This window comes from Oncorhynchus mykiss, chromosome 4 (assembly GCF_057628025.1).
Source record: "Oncorhynchus mykiss isolate SJ-2025 chromosome 4, ASM5762802v1, whole genome shotgun sequence".
Lineage (NCBI taxonomy): Eukaryota > Metazoa > Chordata > Actinopteri > Salmoniformes > Salmonidae > Oncorhynchus > Oncorhynchus mykiss.
In genome coordinates, this window is record NC_143025.1 from 27,508,443 (window position 1) to 27,523,872 (window position 15,430).

At 42.6% G+C, this 15,430-nt stretch overlaps 1 protein-coding gene across 20 annotated transcripts in view; it reads left to right on the forward strand.

The window, feature by feature from the left end:
* Window positions 1–15,430, forward strand: part of LOC110521611 (ras-specific guanine nucleotide-releasing factor RalGPS2) — a 141,786-nt gene that overhangs the window by 43,451 nt on the left and 82,905 nt on the right. For 13 of the 20 annotated variants that reach the window (XM_090231662.1, XM_021599288.3, XM_021599291.3 and 10 more), the window contains exons 2-5: window positions 2,206–2,311; window positions 10,608–10,725; window positions 10,926–11,030; window positions 12,104–12,154. In XM_090231662.1, the coding sequence (XP_090087788.1) occupies window positions 10,666–10,725; window positions 10,926–11,030; window positions 12,104–12,154 (216 nt within the window). In that variant the 5' untranslated portion in view covers window positions 2,206–2,311; window positions 10,608–10,665. Of the gene's footprint in view, window positions 1–2,205; window positions 2,323–10,607; window positions 10,726–10,925; window positions 11,031–12,103; window positions 12,155–15,430 lie in introns of all 20 variants that reach the window. The other 7 variants (XM_090231663.1, XM_021599289.3, XM_090231669.1 and 4 more) reach the window with 2 other exon arrangements.

The following is a 15,430-nucleotide window of genomic DNA, read 5'->3' on the forward strand; positions in this document are numbered from 1 at the left end:
CATTTAATCTTTATTTGCTCCAGGGGCACTGTAAAATTATGGCTGACCCTGTTTTTTTTTTTATATATCTCATCCTTAACCAGGATCTCTGTTGGACAGGCAGGCAACTGTAGACTTGTGTGGGTGTGGAGAGCCTTCTGGTGGCTGCTGTTTGTCAGGTGCCTCAGGAATGTGGTGAAGCGATGGAAAATTGAAGGTTGAGTTCAGTAGTCTGCATGAAACTGATAGGCCTACTACGTACTGAACACTGCCATTTCGAGAACTGTTTGAAACGTAGAAGGCACCACCTGAACTTGTCCATTTCAGTTTGCGTGATCATTCTTCTTTCCAGTTCCATTGGAAAATGTGTTCCCCTGTTTGTGCTTCCCTGAAGGTGATGCTTGTTTGTAACTATTGTTCCACAAGCCTTGAACAAGATAAACCACATTTAACTTGAGGAGACAGAGCTTTTTAACTGCCACACACAGGTAGTGTTTTAGCAGTGTTTCAGGCCTAGCGCCTCTGTATGGTGTGTGTGTGCTCTGTCTGTGTGAAATGGGAGTTGTCCTGGTATGTTTAGATTACTCCAGCCAAACATTCTCTCCCCTGACTTACTGCATTGACTGAGCTCATCATTGGAACCAACTTTCACATCTCATGTTTTTAAATGAAATGCTGCGCAAAAGATTTGAAATGTTCTCTGCTACCTCTGTTGTTTCTAAATTATGTTTTAATTGTTTAGATAGAACAAAACACTGTGCATGCTTTTTTTATTGATTTGTATAAGGCCTTCCACACTGTCATTCATGACATATTCAGAGATTTTCAACAATTGGCCTGAAGCAGGCTGTGCTTCACTGGTTTGTCAATTATTTAAAGAACACAATGTGTATTTACTGATTCTGAACATAAAGGATTTCACACAAGGGAGGGGTGGAGAGGGGGGGGGTCATTATTTAAGATAGTCTTTGAAGAGGTTGGGTTTCAGATGTTTTTTTTGGATGATGGCTTCAGGGGTGACGCTGGTTCTACCATTGGGGTGCCAGGACAGAGAAGAGCTTTGACTGGGCTGAGCGGGAGCTGCCCTGCTGTAAAGGCGGGAGGGCCACGAGTGTTATGTATGCTATTGACCCCACGGCTGACCAGAATCTTTCGGAGCTTGTCTGCCTTTATTGTACTGCAGAGGGCCTTTGTTGAATTGTGCTAAATGCAGGTAAAACCAGGTACATGTTTTTTTCCAGGTCATGTAAAAAATATATCATGATTTCTGCATACATACTTCGGATGGTGCCATCATTGATCGTGTTCCCACGTATAAATATCTGGGCATTTCATTCCACATACATGTTGATGAGTTAAATAACATTTTATAGGAATAGGTCATACCTTACATAGGGGGCTCCTGAGTGGCGCAGCGGTCTAAGGCACTGCTTCTCAGTGCTAGAGGCGTCACTACAGACCCTGGTTCGATTCCAGGCTGTATAACAACCGGCTGTGATTGGGAGTCCATATGGTGGCGCGGAATTGGCCCAGCGTCGATAGGGTTTGGCCGGGGTAGGCCGTCATTTGTAAATAAGAATTTGTTCTTAATCGACTTGCCTAGTTAAATAAATACACTTAAAATGGCAGAAAACTGAATTATTCATTCTGATTTTAGACTATAGCAATATCAATTATGACTGCTGCTGCTTCTGTATTGAAGGCCCTGGACGCTGAATATCATAGTGTATAGCGCTTCATTATATTCGATAGGTTCAGCACTGTACTCTGTATGAGAAGGTATGCAGGCCTGATTTGAAGTCTCCCAAATCTATGCATTGCGCTCTTTTTGTTGATTTTTAAAGCACTCTTGTGTAAACTACCTCTGTACCTCACTTTTCTGGTAACCTACAGAAATAGAAGCATCAGACATGATCTCAGGAATGGTTAACTCTAGAGGTCCCTTTTGATCTCGACATATTTAGGTAAATCTACCTTTAGCTATTTTGCACCTTGCTTCTGGAATGTCTACAGAGTTAAATGAAATTTAATTTTTTGGTGCCAACTCACGTGGTTAAATAAAGTTTAATGAATAAATGCATAGTGTATATGATTACATAATACTATTATGCATGTAGCATTGTCTGTTTGTGTATGGTGAATTTGTCTATTTGTGTGTGGGTGTTCATGGATTTATTCTGTGCTCATCATATGAATCTAACATGCGCTCTCTCCTCTCCCCTCAAGATTGCAGTGTGAGGAGGACACAGACAGACAAACACCCACTCTCTGAGCTGTAAAGAGGCAGCCATTCCTCAGCTCTCAAGCACAATGCCCATCTGACACACAACTAGTAAGTACAAGGTGTGTCTGTGTGTTGTAAACTACAGTAGAAGCTCTAATCAGGCTTAGCCCCAGGCAGAATCTGAGCCACGTTAACTTTGTGTTGCTGTTGCAGACAAACGATTGCTCTGTTCTACTCTGGTTGTATGGTAGCCACTTAGACAGGGGACATAATGACAGGCCAACACACAGTTGGAGACAGAGGGAGGGAACTGGTGGCTAGACTGACATAAGGACAGCTATACCAGTGGAATGTCTGTGTGGTAAGTCTGTGGAAGGCAGCCCTTTGTTACTGTACTTCGGCTTGGATGCACCCGCACTCACACACATGAAGTCCAGCAAGCCACACAAAGGCCAGTGCTGTCTGTCTTGCACACAGGGTCTCTCTATGCTGTATGTCTGTGATCTGAACAGCTCCTTATTCCTCATTAGGTTCACTGTCGTGTGTGTGGAGGATTTAATAAGAGAAGGGAAGGACACTAGGAATGTTATCAGACAGCTGGTGATTATTTAACATGTCACTATGACACATTTGTTTCAGTGCCTTTTGAGAAGTACAAGTTGGTTTTTTAAAAAAAAAGGACGTTTTGATTTTAACATTGTCATAATGTTCAAAAACAAGTTTTTCCATCTCGAGGTTAAACAAAAAGTAACAGGGTTGACTGTAACACGGTTGTTTGTAACAGGGTTGACGATTTCATGTTAAATCAGCCATAATTCCCCTTGTAACAGGGAGTGGCAATTGAATGCATACTTCACAAAAAAATGTAATGTCTAATACAATTGAAATAAAATGGGAGTCCTTCATGACAGTAAAAAAAAGAAAGAAGAAAGGAAAACAAACAAAGTGAGAACAAATAATAAAAAGAGTAAATACTGCTTGTTTGAATCCCCTGTATGTTGTGAGTAGAAGGTGGTGATGGGCTGGTGATAAGCTATTATGAATCTCACAGAGAGATGAGAAAGCATAAGAAAATGAGTTATCAGTCAGGGAAGTAAAAGTGCTAAAAACACATCAGCTCACTATTTTAAAAAGGAGAAAAAGGTATAGGATGGAAGACACGGGGTAAGAAAAGTGTTCCATCACACCACCAGAAAATTGCCTAAAAGAGTCGAACCAGCTCACCTGCTTTTACACCGATTGAACTACAGTGCCTTGCGAAAGTATTCGGCCCCCTTGAACTTTGCAACCTTTTGCCACATTTCAGGCTTCAAACATAAAGATAGAAAACTGTTTTTGTGAAGAATCACCAACAAGTGGGACACAATCATGAAGTGGAACGACATTTATTGGATATTTCAAACTTTTTTAACAAATCAAAAACTGAAAAATTGGGCGTGCAAAATTATTCAGCCCCTTTACTTTCAGTGCAGCAAACTCTCTCCAGAAGTTCAGTGAGGATCTCTGAATGATCCAATGTTGACCTAAATGACTAATGATGATAAATACAATCCACCTGTGTGTAATCAAGTCTCCGTATAAATGCACCTGCACTGTGATAGTCTCAGAGGTCTGTTAAAAGCGCAGAGAGCATCATGAAGAACAAGGAACACACCAGGCAGGTCTGAGATACTGTTGTGAAGAAGTTTAAAGCCGGATTTGGATACAAAAATATTTCCCAAGCTTTAAACATCCCAAGGAGCACTGTGCAAGGAATAATATTGAAATGGAAGGAGTATCAGACCACTGCAAATCTACCATGACCTGGCCGTCCCTCTAAACTTTCAGCTCATACAAGGAGAAGACTGATCAGAGATGCAGCCAAGAGGCCCATGATCACTCTGGATGAACTGCAGAGATCTACAGCTGAGGTGGGAGACTCTGTCCATAGGACAACAATCAGTCGTATATTGCACAAATCTGGCCTTTATGGAAGAGTGGCAAGAAGAAAGCCATTTCTTAAAGATATCCATAAAAAGTGTCGTTTAAAGTTTGCCACAAGCCACCTGGGAGACACACCAAACGTGGAAGAAGGTGCTCTGGTCAGATGAAACCAAAATTGAATTTTTTGGCAACAATGCAAAACGTTATGTTTGGCGTAAAAGCAACACAGCTGAACACAGCTGAACACACCATCCCCACTGTCAAACATGGTGGTGGCATCATCATGGTTTGGGCCTGCTTTTCTTCAGCAGGGACAGGGAAGATGGTTAAAATTGATGGGAAGATGGATGGAGCCAAATACAGGACCATTCTGGAAGAAAACCTGATGGAGTCTGCAAAAGACCTGAGACTGGGACGGAGATTTGTCTTCCAACAAGACAATGATCCAAAACATAAAGCAAAATCTACAATGTAATGGTTCAAAAATAAACATATCCAGGTGTTAGAATGTCCAGACCTGAATCCAATTGAGAATCTGTGGAAAGAACTGAAAACTGCTGTTCACAAATGCTCTCCATCCAACCTCACTGAGCTCGAGCTGTTTTGCAAGGAGGAATGGGAAAACATTTCAGTCTCTCGATGTGCAAAACTGATAGAAAACTGATAGAGATTACAGCTGTAATCGCAGCAAAAGGTGGCGCTACAAAGTATTAACTTAAGGGGGCTGAATTTTGCACGCCCAATTTTTCAGTTTTTGATTTGTTAAAAAAGTTTGAAATATCCAATAAATGTCGTTGCACTTCATGATTGTGTCCCACTTGTTGTTGATTCTTCACAAAAAAATACAGTTTTATATCTTTATGTTTGAAGCCTGAAATGTGGCAAAAGGTTGCAAAGTTGAAGGGGGCCGAATACTTTCGCAAGGCACTGTATGAGATGTTCAATTTTTCTTTTGAAAATAATATTTAAAGAGCGTTCCACCATAATGATACTCTGTTACATGAACTGAACTCTCATTTATCTTAAAATGAGGGACAGATTTTTAAAAAATTTTTTTACCTTTATTTATTTATAAATTAATCACATGAAATAAATCATCTTCAAAACATGGAGACATTTTGGGATTATGTGGGTTAAAATCTTAGAAGTGACAAATCCTTGAAGTGACAGGTTTGATGGAGGTACATGTCAAAATGTTGAATTTTAGCACTTTCACAAGCCGTTATTCATAATTAAAATGAGATTTATTAAATGTGAAATATAGTCTATTAAAGGGCACTTCATTTAATAGACTTTTAAAACACAATTTGAATGCACAATTTCTACTTAAAATATCAAAGGGACACAAAATGCGCTATTTTCACGGCACGACCCAGGTGTATGCATGCAGCCGTACAGTTATGGACTATAGGGATACGGGTGTAGGTTGTTGATTGACAGCATTAAGCCTATAAGTGTGTAGTACAAGCTGTTCCAAGATAGATAGGGCTCATACTAACTTCTCCCGATCCACTCTACTTCAGATCTCTGGCTAATGCTTACCCTAAGCTTTTTCAGCTGTCTCCTACCTACTTCAGACAATCTCCTCTCGCTTGCTCTCACGTGCTCTCTTTCTCTCATTTACTTGCATGCATGCATACATACATACATACATCGGAAAGTATTCAGACCCCTTGACTTTTTCCACATTTTGTTACTTTACTGCCTTATTCAAAACAAAACAAAACTGCAACCTACACACTACCCAAAATTGAAAAAGTATAAATATATATATATATTTGAAATTGTAGCAAATGTATAAACTATTTAAAAAAACAAACACATTTACATAAGTATTCAGACCCTTTGCTATGAGACTCAAAATTGAGCTCAGGTACATCCTGTTTCCATTGATCATCCTTGATGTTTCTACAACTTGGAGTCCACCTGTGGTAAATTCAATTGATTTGGAAAGGCACGCACCTGTCTATATAAGGTCCCACAGTTGACAGTGCATGTCAGAGCAAAAACCAAGCCGTGAGTTTGGAGGAATTGTCCGTAGAGCTCTGAGACATGTTTGTGTCGAACCACAGATCTGGGGAAGTAGACCACATTTTGTTTGCAGCATTGAAGGTCCCCAAGAGCACAGTGGCTTCCATCATTCTTAAATGGAAGAAGTTTGGAACCACCAAGACTCTCTTCATAGAGCTCTCTGCCCGGCCAAACTGAGCAATCTGGGGAGAAGTGACGAAGAACCCGATGGTCACTCTGACAGAGTTCTAGAATTCCTCTGTTTAGATGGGAGAACCTTAAAGAAGGACAACCATCTCTGCAGCACTACACCAATCAGGCCTTTATGGTAGAGTGAACAGACAGAAGCTGCTCCTCATTAAATGGCACATGACAGCCGGCTTGGAGTTTGCTAAAAGGAACCTAAAGACTCTCGGACTATGAGAAACAAGATTCTCTGGTCTGATGAAACCAACATTGAACTCTTTGGCCTGAATGCCAAGTGTCACATCTGGAAAAAACCTGGCACCATCCATACGGTGAAGCATGGTGGTGGTGGCAGCATCATGCTGTGGGGATGTTTTTCAGTGGCAGAGACTGGGAGACTAGTCCGGATCGAGGAAAACATGTACAGAGAGATCCTTGATGAAGTCCTGAGTGCTCTGGAAACAGGTTGTCAGACTGGGATGAAGGTTCACCTTCCAACAGGACAACAACCCTAAGCACACAGCCAAGACAACCCAGGAGTGGTTTCAGGACAAGTCTCAATGTCCTTGAGTGGCCCAGCCAGAGCATGGACTTGAACCCGATCGAACATTTCTGGAGAGACCTGAAAATAGCTGTGCAGCAACACTCCCCATCCAACCTGATAGAGCTTGAGAGGATCTGCAGAGAAGAATGGAAGAAACTCCCCAAATACATGTCTGCGAAGCTTGTAGTGTCATACCCAAGATGACTCGAGGCTGTAATTGCTGCCAAAGGTTGCTTCAACAAAGTACTGAGTAAAGGGTCTGAATGCTTATGTAAATGTGATATATCAGTTTTGAATTTTGTACACAATTTTTTTTATAAAAACCCTTTTGAATTTAATCATTTTAGAATAAGTCACTGTGGAAAAGGTCAAGGGGGTCTGAATACTTTCTGAATGCACTGCGTGTGTGTGTGTGTGTGTGTGTGTGTACACTTGCAGTCTCAAGTTTGGACACGCCGACTCATTCAAGGGTTTTTCTTAATTTTTATTATTTTCTACATTGTAGAATAATAGTGAAGACATCAAAACAACGAGATAACACACGGAATCATGTAGTAACCAAAAAAGTGTTACAAAAAATTAAAATATATTTGAGATTCTTCAAAGTAGCCACCCTTTGCCTTGATGACAGATTTGCACTCTCTTGGCATTCTCTCAACCAGCTTCACCTGGAAAGCTTTTCCAACAGTCTTGAAGGAGTTTCCACATATGCTGAGCACTTCTTGGCTGTTTTTCCTTCACTCTGCAGTCCAACTCTTCCCAAACCATTTCATTTGGGTTGAGGTCAGGTGATTTCGGAGGACAGGTCATCTGATGCAGCACTCAATCTCTCTCCTTGGTCAAATAGCCCTTACACAGCCTGGAGGTGTTTTGGGTCATTGTCATGTTGAAAAACAAATGATAGTCCCACTAAGCGCAAAACAGATGGGCTGGTGTATCGCTGCAGAATGCGGTGGTAGCCATTCTGGTTAAGTGTGCCTTGAATTCTAAATAAATCCCAGACAGTGTCACCAGAAAAGCACCATCACACCACCTCCTCCATGCTTCATGTTGGGAACCACACATGCGGAAATCATTTGTTCACCTACTCAGCGTCTCACAAAGACACGGCGGTTGAAACCAAATATCTACAATTGACTCATCTGAGCAACGGACAGATTTCCACCGCTCTAATGTCCGTTGCTCGTGTTTCTTGGACCATGCAAGTCTCTTCTTATTGGTGTCCTTTAGTAGTGGTTTCTTTGCAGCATTTTGACCATGAAGGCCTGATTCACGCAGTCTCCTCTGAACTGTTGATGTCTTAAATGAACTCTAACTCTAATGAACTTATTCTCTGCAGCAGAGGTAACTCTGGATCTTCCTTTCCTGTGGCTGTCCTCATGAGAGCAAGTTTCAATCATAGTGCTTGATGGTTTTTGCGACTGCACTTGAAGAAACGTTCAAAGTTCTTAAAATTTTCCGCGTTGGCTGACCATGTCTTAAAGTAATGATGGACTCTTTGCTTATTTGATCTGTTCTTGCCATAATATGGAGGATATATGGACTTTTACCAAATAGAGCTATCTTCTGTATACCACCCCTACCTTGTCACAACATACCTGATAGGCTCAAATGCATTAAGAAGGAAAGAACTTCCACAAATTAACTTTTAACAAGACACATCTGTTAATTGAAATGCATTCCAAGTGACTGGTCACTAAGCTGGTTGAGAGAATGCCAAGAGTGTGCAAAGCTGTCAAAGCAAATGGTTACTTTTTAAGAATGTCAAATATAAATTCTATTTGAATTTGTTTAGCTTTTTTGGGGGGGGGGGGGGGGTTACATGATTCCTTGTGTTATTGATTAGGTGTGCCAACTTTTGACTGGTATTGTATATACAGTGCTGCTTGAAAGTATGTGAACCCTATAGGGCTGGTACTTTTTCTGATTTAAAATCAACATTCAAAATCCTTATCTAAATTCTTAATAAAGACATTCCAAGTAAGTGGAAGAAACAAAAAAATGATATTTTCATTGTTTACTTAACAAAACTGATTTAACACACATATTTGATATGTGTAAAATGATTTGAACCCCTTAGGTCAATCACTTGGGGCACCTCCATTAGCAGCATTAACTTTGATTACTGGGTATAGGAGATGTTTACTCTGTCTCTGACATCTGTTTTGAGGGATTTTTTCCCACTCCTCCTTACAGAACTCAGCCAATTGAGTGAGGTTTGAGGGGTGTCTGGTATGAACTGCCCTTTCGAGGTCCATCTCGGATGGATTTAGGCCAGGACTTTGACTTGGCCAATCCAAAACACATCTTTCTCCTGAGCCATTCTTTGGTAGATTTGTTTGATTTGTTTGGGTCATTGTCTTGTTGGAAGACCCGTTTTTGGCCCAGCTGTAGCTCCTTGACTGATGGCCTGACGTTCTGTTCAGGAATCTTCTGGTACACCTCAGAATTCAGTGTTCCCTTAATGATGTGGAGTCGTCTGTGCCCAGTGTGGGAAAAGCAGCCCCAGATCTTGACATTCCCACCACCATGCTTAGCTATTGGGATCAGGTTCTTTTGGTGGTACTTTTGACTCATCGGTCCAGAGAATGGACTTCCAGAAACCTTCAGGTTTGTCCAGGTGGTCTTTGGCAAAGTTAAGACTGGCAGTTTGGTTCTTTTTTGACAGCAGAGGTTTCTTCCTAGCAAACCTCTCATGAATGGCATTTTGGTTCAGTTTTCCTATTGTTGAAGCATGCACAGTTACCTGAGATGCAGCAAGGAAGGTCTGCAAATCTCTAGATGTTATCTATGGGTTGGCTTTTACCTGATTTATTGTTTTTGTGGCTCTTGGGGATATTTTGGAAGCGCGTCACTTTTTTTTGCTCTTGCACTAATTACTTTTAATGTTGTTTTTCTACTACACACATGATATCATCTATGGTATTGGTAAATATAAACCTGTTAGGTCAGATCAAAAAGACTAGTTCTGATTAAATGAAGATTTCATGGTAAACACTAGGGGGTTCGCATACTTTCAAGCAGCACTGTATATTCAATCTGTTTTTTTTGCTCCCGTTTCCTCCCTGAGCTTTTGGCAAGCTGTGTCTGTGCTGGCAACTCTAGGACACCAGACCTTTCCTCAAAAACTATACACAGTTTCTCTTTGTTTGATTGTTCTGTGAATGTAGAACTTCACATTTTGAACACTGTGTCTCAATTCAGTAAATGCTTTATTGGTGTGGATAGTGGTTGTCATTGTTGCCAAAGCAATGTATATGAAGTATGACCAAAATGAACAATTATTTTTGAGCAACAATGTTAATTATTATTATCATTCTTTAAGTTTCATGTGATAAATACCTCCTGATTGAAGCATATTTGGAGTAGTGGATAGAAAGTGCTGCTCATCCTCTACCTCACCTCTGCCACTGTCTCTCCTCTCTTGCACTCTGTCTCCTCGCTCTCCTCTCGCTGTCTTTCTCGCTCGCTCGCATGCACACTCGCTTTCATACTTGAGGATTACACTGCCAACTGAGCTGGTTAAACCACAGCTTAGTGAGCATCTGTGTGTGTATGTCTGCATGTGTACTTGGAACCAGTATGTGGGGCTAGAGCACTGCTGATTTCCCACATCTGAAGTGAATCTCCTACCACTTTCATCCACAAGGGTGCACTGTTGATCCAGGGTTTTGTGAGCATTGGTCTGATAAATGAAATATGGGTTTACGTCGTTTCTCTCTCGTTTGTGTGTCTGTCCAGAGTGCACACACTGAGGATGAGTAGTGCTGTGCTGCACTGACAGACAGATGGTGTGGGAATGATGGACCTCCCCAATGGCCAATCAAGCGTCACCACCGCTGCTGCCACTGCCTCGGAGGTGAGACACGCCCCTTTCCCCCCTTAACTTCTCCCATTCTGATGATTTCATTAATGTGTGTCTGTGCAGGGCTAGAACAATCACTCACATAGAGCGCTATGGGTGTCAATCACCCCCCCCCCCCCATTTCTTTGAGCTTTATGTTTCCCAAGTTCCCTGCCCTAACGTGTGTGTGTGTGTGTGTGTGTGTGTGTGTCCAGAAGAGCAGCAGCTCAGAGTCTCTCAGTGAGAAGGGTTCTGAGCTGAAGAAGAGTTTTGATGCTGTCGTCTTCGATGTCCTGAAGGTTACCCCTGAGGAGTATGCAGTAAGTACCCACCCTGGGGTGTGTGTGTGTGTGTGTGTGTGGAATAGTGCGTATGTGACATTGAGACACTAGAGAGAGGGGAATGATGCATCTTGGAAAGTCTTTCAGAAAGAGAGGATGAAGTGGGTGAGCGATCCAGGAGGATACACAGGCACAAATTTCCTCCGATATTCTCAATAGAACGAGGCCATTCTAAAAGCTACAACTCCCTGCCCCTGTTAGATAGATCACCATGGTCCTCCCTAATATCCTAGGCAGTCAGTTTCCATGATGTCAGACAACATAAACCATCTGCCTGCGCAGACTAGACCATTACTCTGTGTAGAGTATAATGAACGGCTGTGATTTACATGCTTTTCCCTGAAAAGCCAAAGGTCTGTATATTATATATAGAAGATTTAGGTCCAACTTCCAACTTGGAAGTTTGTCGTCCAGTATGGTTAGAGCATTACTGTAGCGCAGTTGTGATTTGTGACGTGATTACCCACAGGTCACATACATCAGTTCAACGTCTAGATTTTGTTGAGTTGTCAACTACTGTGAATTCAATGTGATATCAAACAACCTTTTCACCCTGTCATTGTATTTAGTTTAAACGTTGATTTATTAATTTGTGCAAAGCCAATCAGTTTTCCACGTCCTCACATTGAATTGTTTGATTGAAATGACATGGAAACAATGTTGATTCAACCAATTTCTGCCCAGTGGCTAGTGCAGCAAGCCTTTAATGCTGACACAGTCCCTCTAAGACTCTAGGTTCTCGGTACAATTCTAGTTTGAGCCTTTCCACTCTCCCCTGCCTTGCCATACCCAGCTAGACAGACAGAGGGTGGTCTCTACCTTTTCTATCCCCCTCCAGATTGAATTTCTCCTGGTTATTCTGGGACTGTTGAATAAAGTTTTGGAAGCACTGCCTGCAATGATGTCAGGTCAACGTTTCAGTCCAAATCTGTTTCCCTAATTACTGCTCTGATGCCTCTCTCTCCTTATCCTGCTCTCTCTCCTTATCCTGCTCTCTCTCCTTATCCTGCTCTCTCTTTCTCCCCCACTTCTCTCTCTCCCCTTCTCTCCAGGGTCAGATCACTCTCATGGATGCTCCGGTGTTCAAAGCCATTCAGCCTGAGGTGAGGTACAGGACTGTCTGTCCCCCTGCTTCTCTTCTTACACACCATGATCACGACACACACACACACACACACACACACACACTATAAATGGTCTACGTGAAAGCCAGTGTAAGCATGTGTATCCGTGTGCTGGCTCTCTGTAACCTTGTAAAGTGAGCTGACACCTCAGGCATAACCTGTGTTTAACGTTGGCCACAGTAGACCCCTTAAAGCAGCGTCCGTCCGTCCACATCACACCACCACCATGTGGAATCACTCTGGCTTCTGATTGGTTAGCAGTGTAGGGTAGGCCTATTTGTTCCACCTATGCTCAAATTAGATTTTGGCACTTGTTGCAGTTTAAGTAATCAATTTGAATAAGAAAGTAAGTCATTTAGTTGAGGATAGGATAATGGGTAAGGTTAGTGGTTAAAATGGATGTGTTATTGCTAGCCTGTAGAGTGGGACAGTTCTCCCTGCCTGAGCCCGCCAATGATTCAAACTCCAATTAAAGGACGTTATACTGTTGTCTCTGGTGCCTTTCCACAGCTCTGCTACCAAGGGATTTATGGAGACTGACATGCCCTTGTGTTCTGTTCTGACTGACTGACAGACTGATTAGGCATTTGATGATCTCTACTCACATTGAAACTCAATGTAGCATTCTGGGCCCTTCACTTTTATGACTGATAGAGATGAGAAGATCGGATGGGGAATATGAGAAAAATAGCAAGGATGGCGGGAGAGCAGAATGGACATTAAATAAGGTGAACGATTGGGTGCAGGGACGACGGGGTTAGTAGAGGTGAGTGGGCTGGAGTGAGGAGGAAGCGGTACCAATGCACCAAGTTTGGAACCAACAGGCTCTTAAACAGCTTCAGCCCCTCAAGCTATACTGCTAATAAATAGTTATTTAAATATTTAACCAATAGCTACCTGGAATATCTGCATTGACCCTTTTTGTCCCTAAGAGCTTTCCACACCTGGATTGTGCAACACTTGCACATTATTCTTTTAAAAAATTCTTCAAGCTCTGTCAAATTGGTTGTTGATCTTTGCTAGACAACAATTTTCAGGTCTTGTCATAGATTTTCAAGTAGATTTTAGGTCAAAACTGTAACACGGCCACTCAGGAACATTCACTGTCTTCTTGGTAAGCAACTCCAGTGTAGATTTGGCCTTTTGTTTAAGGTTATTGTTCAGCTTAAAGGTGAATTCATCTCCCAGTGTCTGGTGGAAAGCAGACTAAACCAGGGTTTCCTGTAGGGTTTTGCCTGTACTTTTTTTTTCTTTCCTTTTTTTCACCTTTATTTAACCAGGTAGGCTAGTTGAGAACAAGTTCTCATTTACAACTGCGACCTGGCCAAGATAAAGCATAGCAGTGTGAACAGACAACAACAGAGTTACACATGGAGTAAACAATAAACAAGTCAATAACACAGTAGAAAAGAGTCTATATACATTGTGTGCAAAAGGCATGAGGTGTTAGGCGAATAATTACAATTTAGCAGATTAACACTGGAGTGATAAATGGTCAGTTGGTCATGTGCAGGTAGAGATACTGGTGTGCAAAAGATCAGAAAAGTAAATAAATAAAAAAGCATGGGGATGAGGTAGGTAAATTGGGTGGGCTATTTACCGATGGACTATGTACAGCTGCAGCGATCGGTTAGCTGCTCAGATAGCAGATGTTTGAAGTTGGTGAGAGAGATCAGTCTCCAACTTCAACGATTTTTGCAATTCGTTCCAGTCACAGGCAGCAGAGAACTGGAAGGAAAGGCGGCCAAATGAGGTGTTTGCTTTAGGGATGATCAGTGAGATACACCTGCTGGAGCGCGTGCTACGGGTGGGTGTTGCCATCGTGACCAGTGAACTGAGATAAGGCGGAGCTTTACCTAGCATGGACTTGTAGATGACCTGGAGCCAGTGGGTCTTGCGACGAATATGTAGCGAGGGCCAGCCGACTAGAGCATACAGGTCGCAGTGGTGGGTGGTATAAGGTGCTTTAGTAACAAAACGGATGGCACTGTGATAAACTGCATCCAGTTTGCTGAGTAGAGTATTGGAAGCTATTTTGTAAATGACATAGTCGAAGTCGAGGATCGGTAGGATAGTCAGTTTTACTAGGGTAAGTTTGGCGGCGTGAGTGAAGAAGGCTTTGTTGCGAAATAGAAAGCCGACTCTAGATTTGATTTTAGATTGGAGATGTTTGATATGAGTCTGGAAGGAGAGTTTACAGTCTAGCCAGACACCTAGGTACTTATAGATGTCCACATATTCTAGGTCGGAACCATCCAGGGTGGTGATGCTAGTCGGGCGTGCGGGTGCAGGCAGCTGACGGTTGAAAAGCATGCATTTGGTTTTACTAGCGTTTAAGAGCAGTTGGAGGCCACGGAATGAGTGTTGTATGGCATTGAAGCTCGTTTGGAGGTTAGATAGCACAGTGTCCAAGGAAGGGCCAGAAGTATACAGAATGGTGTTGTCTGCGTAGAGGTGGATCAGGGAATCGCCTGCAGCAAGAGCAACATCATTGATATATACAGAGAAAAGAGTCGGCCCGAGAATTGAACCCTGTGGCACCCCCATAGAGACTGCCAGAGGACCGGACAACATGCCCTCCGATTTGACACAATGAACTCTGTCTGCAAAGTAGTTGGTGAACCAGGCAAGGCAGTCATTAGAAAAACCGAGGCTACTGAGTCTGCCGATAAGAATATGGTGATTGACAGAGTCGAAAGCCTTGGCAAGGTCGATGAAGACGGCTGCACAGTACTGTCTTTTATCGATGGCGGTTATGATATCGTTTAGTACCTTGAGCGTGGCTGAGGTGCACCCATGACAGGCTTGGAAACCAGATTGCACAGCGGAGAAGGTACGGTGTGATTCGAGATGGTCAGTGATCTGTTTGTTGACTTTGCTTTCGAAGACCTTAGATAGGCAGGGCAGGATGGATATAGGTCTGTAACAGTTTGGGTCCAGGGTGTCTCCCCCTTTGAAGAGGGGGATGACCACGGCAGCTTTCCAATCCTTGGGGATCTCAGACGGTATGAAAGAGAGGTTGAACAAGCTGGTAATAGGGGTTGCGACAATGGCGGCGGATAGTTTCAGAAATAGAGGGTCCAGATTGTCAAGCCCAGCTGATTTGTACTGGTCCAGGTTTTGCAGCTCTTTCAGAACATCTGCTATCTGGATTTGGGTAAAGGAGACGCTGGGGAGGCTTGGGTGAGTAGCTGTGGGGTGGGGGGCGGACCTGTTGGCCGAGGTTGGAGTAGCCAGGAGGAAGGCATGGCCATC